The sequence below is a fragment of the Dipodomys ordii genome, unplaced genomic scaffold, assembly GCF_000151885.1.
Source record: "Dipodomys ordii isolate 6190 unplaced genomic scaffold, Dord_2.0 Scaffold6, whole genome shotgun sequence".
In the NCBI taxonomy this organism is placed as follows: domain Eukaryota; kingdom Metazoa; phylum Chordata; class Mammalia; order Rodentia; family Heteromyidae; genus Dipodomys; species Dipodomys ordii.
The window spans coordinates 16,882,745-16,889,624 of record NW_012267222.1 but is presented as its reverse complement, the minus strand read 5'-3'; the positions used below and the strand labels follow the sequence as shown (position 1 = coordinate 16,889,624).

At 46.5% G+C, this 6,880-nt stretch overlaps 1 protein-coding gene across 1 annotated transcript in view; it reads left to right on the top strand.

Annotated features, from left to right (window-relative positions):
- Positions 1-6,485, top strand: part of Otud3 (OTU deubiquitinase 3) — a 32,367-nt gene extending 25,882 nt beyond the window's left edge. Inside the window, exon 8 of the mRNA XM_013032626.1 lies at positions 6,414-6,485. Coding sequence (XP_012888080.1) covers positions 6,414-6,485 — 72 coding nt within the window. The remainder of the gene's footprint in view (positions 1-6,413) is intronic.
- The last annotated feature ends 395 nt before the right edge of the window (positions 6,486-6,880 follow it).

Sequence of the window (6,880 nt, the reverse complement as noted above, 5' to 3'; positions counted from 1 at the left end):
GGTGCTGAGGAATCGAACCCAGGGCCTCGAGCATGCAAGGCAAGCGCTCTACCACTGAGCCACCTTCCCAGCCCTCGTAAGTCTTGTTTATGCTTAATACTGCTTGAGTACTGCGATGGTGTACAGAAATCCAGAAGCCAGAGAAAGCTCACAGGAGACCACTGGCAGCAGTGCTGCTGCTTTATTTATGGCTGAATGAAGGTAGTCTTGGGCTTTCTGGGTTGTAGAAATTTAGAATCTGCTAAGAAATTACTACAGAATATTGGGAACATTAATTTATAATCTTTTTAATTCTGGTAATAGGCCTCAGCATTTCTGGTATACAGTGGCTGTTTTAAAAACTAGTCAATTGGCTGTAGTGTTTTTTTTTCCCCCTACCATTTCACAGCTTTCCAGTTATAGCTGGTTTGTTTGCGTGTTAATTACTAGACACGGGTACATGCGCCTAGCTTCCCTGGTGTCCTCTAGCTATGAGTCTGAATTTAGGCCTCACTGCCTTAGTCTCACTAAAGCGAGATAGACAGAAGCCATAGGCTTAGTGGCCTTAGGGAGCACTTAGCTCCTTCGCTGGCAGCCAAAGCAGAGCCAGGTGTGTTTACTCTCTGGATGGAGATTGTCCTCATGTATAGTCTGTCTTACAAACTGACCCCATCTTAATCTCCAGCCTGTGTTGGGGCTGGTTTATGTCTTGGTAGCTTGCAGTGGGGCCTCTGGAGTAGTGGTCCACAGCTGCTTACTGGCCTTATGTAGAGGAAGAATTTTTAGACATTACGAAGCTCTTTTTAAAAGGCTAATAAGAGAGAGAAAAATTAGTGGCAATAAGCTTTAAACTATAGAATATAGAGTCACAATTTTAACATAATGTAGTTGCCACCAGGAGATGTGAGAAAGATAGATTGTATATGTACTTTAAATATTTCAACAATATGAACATACCCTTTTAGGAGCAAAATGTGGTTGAGGAATTGTGGCAGAATTTTACATGCTAGTCAGATAGTTTCTTCTATAAGCTCTGAACACACTCCCACCCCCTTCAGGTTGTGAGGGAAATGAAGTGAGGCGTCCTTTGTGAGCAGCTAGAGCTGGGCTCTTTAACGAGATGTCCTGCCTGCCTGCCCCTCTGGGGAGCTGTACAGTGTGAACTAGGGTGGTGGACCGGGGGAGGAGCAGCTCACACAACAGTGCATGTATCAGAAGCACTGTCACAAGGCCCTGTGGTCAGTGTGCAGTTTCTCACATCCTCAGAAGCTCGTGTCTGCCTGGGTTTCACTGGGTCAAGATAGCATGCCCTCAGTTTTACCTCTGTGAGATGAACTCAGCTGGTCACAGGAAACTTAGATCCCTAGTAAGAGTGGACTAAGTCTGTGAGCAGAAGGGTTTTTAAGAGGATGGGTGGAACTTTTCTCGGTAGATTCATCCCTTCCATGGCCCTTCGCTGACCCTTGTTGGTAGACACATAGCTCTCCCCTCTTCCCCTCAGGCCTTGGTCTGTGTCGGTAGACTTGGGGTCTGATGCAGGGATTTCATTTTGCTGTTCTCATCTCCCCTGGCTTCTTTTATCTCTGCTACAGAGCAGGGATGTTGAAGCTGTGAGTCCATGTAACACGGCACTTTCTTCTGGGTGTGTGTCCCTTGCTTAGCAGGGACACACTTAAGTTATGAAAAGCCCTCCATTACACAGTAGAGAGGGGAGAATTTCTGGTATGTGAAGGCAATACTGAGATTGTCTTTTTTTTTTTTTTTTTACAAGGACTAGTACGGTGTATACCCTGCTGTGCCTCTGAGAGGGCCCAGGGAAGGGCTGTGCCTTGTAGAAGGCCTGGACCTCTTCTGTCCCAGGTAAAAAATCCCTTTCAGAAACCTCGGCCCTTAAGGATCTCCTCCCAGTCATTCTTTCAGTCTCTGTTTAACTGGCCTTACTAGGACTATATTGAGCTTGATTAAAACATCCAACATCCTTGCGTAGTTACTTGAGAAGGGGCTGGTACTAGTGCGAAGAATTAAGTTCCATACAATCATGCACTTTTGCACAGTGAGTTTATCTGAAGCAGGGCGTACTCATGATCCCGGCTTTCCCCCTGTGCTGGGGGCATGGAAGGTCTGGATCACTGGAGGAGACCCGAGTCGGGCTCTGCTCCTTTGCTTATCAGCATCTTGCAGGTCCTGTTGCCATCCACCTCTGACAATTAGCTCAGCCACAGACCTCTGCCTGTGGTGTGAGGTCATGTCCCTGACTTGTCCCTTGGTTGAAACTGGAGCCACACGAGTGTGAGGCTCACAGCTTCCTGCTCTTGGCACTCATTTCCTGTGTCAGCCCTTTTCCCAGTATCCTCTGCCGCACTGAGCTGAAGAGAGCTGGGAGTCAGACTCAGCACCCTGTGCTCCCCTTCCTGGGTCCCCTAGGAAGGAGGGCAAGGCATCTCTTTTCTAATTGCACTCTGCTTGTTGAAGCTTTGGTCTGGAGATCCTTAGACCTCCGTGGGGTCCAGATCCACAGACTTCACAAGTCTGCTTTATTTGTGGTGGGAAACGTGACCCATGTCCCATGTCTGTAGTTCATTCCCCTAAGCCGTCCTTCACACATTATGTTCATCTGAACCATTTTTTTTTAATTTACCAAAGTACTGTACTTGGCTATTTGCAGTGTTTTCAAAACCAAATGTTTCTTTTTGTGTTTTTAACCTTCAATACTTGGTGCAATAGAAGCTGCAAAGATGTGCCACTTTATCTATGAAATGGAGTTTTGTATATCAATAAATTCTAGTTTAAAAAAAAAACAGTTTCAAGTTCCTTGTTGTTTTGGTGTTGGGAATGGTCCCCAGGACCTCATGCATGCTAAACAAGTGTTCTACCACTGAGCTTCTTCCCCAACTCAAGTTGTTCTACCAACATTGAACCACCATGTGAGAAAAGAGACTCACAAGCACCCTGAGAATTCTGGGGGTGGGGTGAGGTTCCATGGGGTCTGTGAGTACAGACCCTCTGTATGGGCAGAGCCATTCTCAAGACCTGAGCACTTCACAATCCCTGCTGTGTGACTGAGAACATCTCTGATAACTTTCACTTATCCGAGAGAGAGCTTGTCTGTCAGCTGCCATTCGTCTTGATCCTGGAAGGTTGGCCTGAGACCCTGTTAGCAAGGAGACTCATGTGCTAGCCGAGGACAGCAATGACAGGAACATGGACTCACCTGGAAGAGCTCTGTGGAGGGGCAGGGAGAACAGTGGACCAGCGAGAGGAAGTGCCTGTGCCCCCAGCAGGTACCCGGTCCACATGTGGACCCCGGCCAGTCTAGGCGTGGGGCTGGCACACAGACTTCACTTACCTTCATGATTTTGGCCTTGACTCTCCCCAATGTTAGCAGCTTTCAGAACTGGCTTCCTGGATCTCTGACAGCAAAACCTGGGCTTGGATGGTTCTCTGGATGAAAGAGAATATCCCAGCCATCAGCAGGGAAGGTCTGTCATTGCTATCCATGCCTGATTGAGAGTCTAGACAAACTATTGTGTTCCTGATCCCCAGAGGCCCAGATGCCTGTTGTCCATAACTCAACACGCAGCATGTACTTTGAGGATGGGGCTGAAGACCAAAGCGATGTCCTATGTAGGTGCCCCTTCCTCAACTCCCATTTAGGGGTTCAGCTGGTTCCCTCACCTCCATGCAGTAGGTGACTTGAATACTCTTTTTTTTGGGGGGGGTCCAGTCATGGGGCCTGACCTCTGGGCCTGGGTGCTGTCCCTCAGCTCTTCAGTTCAAGGCTAGCACTCTACCACTTGAACCACAGCGCCACTTCCGGCTTTTTATTCTCTTTGCTTATGTGGTGCTGAGGAATCGAACCCAGGGCTTCAGGCATGCACGGCAAGCGCTCTACCACTGAGCCACCTTCCCAGCCCCTTGAATGACTCTTAAGGACAGAAATGTTCTTAGGCCACAAAGGAACAAGGGGCTGGCTATGCCAGTGTCTCTTGAGAACTGTTTGTGGGTGCTGCAGAGAGCTGCCTGAAAACCAGAGCTTGTGAGTTTCCCACCTGCCAGACACCGGCACGGGCACTCATGGCTCCTACGTTTTCAGTCTGTGCCCAAGCAGCAATGTGGGTTGTCCAGTGTAATGTGCTGACTTGGGCAGGAAGACAGATGGTAGCAAGGCAGAGATTTAGAGTTCTTTGGTTGGAAAAGACCATGACCATGCTACTTTGTAGACCCTGATTGGCAGAAGGACATTTTCCACCTTGGAGAAAGTTTGCTGAACCTTTGTATCACAATATATTCATTCATTCCAACACCTGAGAATCAGCCCACATGGACTCTCCCTCTACTGTGTCTTCCCAAACCTTCAGCCCAGGAGATGAAAGTGACATTTAACCATGATCCATAAACATACACCCTAAAGGAAAGCTGATGTGTGTGACATGAGCACAGAAGTCAAGGAAGGCTTGTTGGAGGAGGTGACCCTAGGAATAGGCATGAGAGGAGAGAGAGTTCAGAAATAGGAGCAAAGGCATTTTGTACTGAAGGTTCAGTACAAAAACCCTGGAGTGGAAAGCATACCCCAGGTTTTTATGGTAGAGTTGACTAAGCAGACAGTTGGAGGAAGACTGAGATGTTCCTTTTTCAAACACTTCTTGTGCATTTACCACAGGATGAGTAGTACTGTGCTTGCTGAGTTCTAAAGATCCGGTGTGCCTGGTCCAGCTTGGCTGCCTTTTCAGTTTGTGGACATGGCTGCTGCATGCCCTCTGACCTGGAGATAAGAGGTAGCACCTTCCAGGAAACATGCCATTCTATCTCCTCCAGGATTAAAAAAAATTTTTTTTCTGTCAGTCCTGGGGCTTGAACTCTGGGCCTAGCTGCTCTCCCTGAGCTCCTTTTAGCTCAGGGATAGTGCTGTACCACTTTGAGCCACAGTGCTACTTTCTTGCCAGACCATCTCTCCATCCAATTACAACTATTTGCCTCTGGAGGCATCGATCCAAGGGCACATGGTTTTCAAACAAGTGTCCATTTAAGATAAATGGTCATTCAGATGGCAGGGAGCCCAGAGGCTATTCAAATAGAATATTTATCATTTCTATCCAGCCTCTCTGGGGTGGGAGATACAGAGGATGATGGAGCATCTGCAGTTTACTTATGTAAACCTTAAGACTCTGTGAGGAAGAGGAAGGTGATGGCTCTGCCCTATTTGTACATGAAAGAATGGATAACTGCTTAAAGATCACATAGTGGAAACAGAGGAAGTAATTGAACCCAGGGTTGCCTGCTCCTACCCTACTACAGCCCAAATAACTGGGTAAGCAGGGCTTGGGGAGGTCTAAAATCTCCAGATGGGAATGTAACAATTTGAGACAACCCCAAAGCATGTATGAAAAAGAGAAAGCTTTTAGGATGAGGGAAGCTACAGAAGAGCAAAGGCAGGAAAACATCACAGGGCCTGGTGTGGTATAGGTAAATAGACGCATTGATGCAGTTGGATAAAGGAGACTGGAAACATGCATAGTACCAAGCCTCAAGTGCTAGGGGCTGAGGAACAATGGGGAGCCATGACAGGGGAGCAAAGGAGTGACATAATGGAAATCAAAGCATCAGTAGCTAAGACAGACTGGATGCAAAATAGAGGGCTAGGAACCTTTGGTCCTAGGTTCTTAGCTTCGGTGTAGAACTTACAGGAGCAAGAATAATCGATGCCTGTCTGCTAGCTAACAAGGATATCTGATCTGTCTCCAGTACCTAGCAAAAGGCCAGAACCATAGTTTGTACAGCTTACTAAAGGAGAGAATGAACTTGGATAAAGGAGTCAGTTCTTTTCAGTGGCACTGTGAAGAACCCCAAAGAAGCAGAGGAAATGTCAGTGAAATCACTTGACTCTTCAGTCAGAAAATTTGTTGTAATTTCTGGTCTCTTATTCTGCAGGTTATTTAATTCAGTGCTTCAGATTCAGCTAATAGAACAAAAGCAGAGAAACAAATTCCGGTTATCAAAACAGGAGAGGTAAGTTATGAAAACATCAATGTAACAATGTGCCCTTCTTAGCCATGATGGAGTCCCTTCTCCCATCCATGCATCCATCCATCCATCCATCCATCCATCCATCCATTTGTCCATTGATCTATCGGTCTGTCCATCTGATGAATTAATACTATATAAAATACTTAGAAGAGTGCCCTGTAAATACCAAAAGCTTAATTAATGTTACATGTTCTTGTTATGACATTCATTCATAGGACATTATTGCTAGCCACATATATGTCCTTTCATATATACTAATGCCTTTAAATCTTGTCACAATCAATCTGTAAGGAAATGCAGACTGTCTACAAATGTAGACAGAGACTGGGGCCATGGCCATTTGTCAGCATCTCTTAGACTTTCATATTCATACTTGGAGGTCTTTTAACCTATCCATTCTGATATATCAGGTTCGAGACCACCTTTCTACCAAGATTCTTCCGCTGCTGCTGGTGCTGTCCATGGACCCCACTGAACAGTGAATCTTAACAGAATGCAGGTCTATTCCTGAAACCTTTGACTTCCAGTCCAAGATTCTCCTTTTGTGCAGGCCTTTTGTGGAGTCTGTAGCTGGAAATCAAGTGTGTGTACTGTCGACATGCACACAAATGGACTGAGACAGACTTTTTACTTTCATCCATTGAACATTTATTAAGACCTGGGGAGTGGCTAGGGTAAGCTGTGACCAATGGGCTCAGCTCTGGTCTGAGAGGTTGTGTCAATGGCCCCACCAGGCCGTTTCTGAGTTGCAGGTTTTACCTTGTTGGACAGTTACACAACTGTCAGATTGATCACCAGATGCTCATCTCATTGTCCCTTAGATCCATCATCCCTCTCAATTTCACCCCTACCAGAGCCACGCCCCCTACCCTCTTTC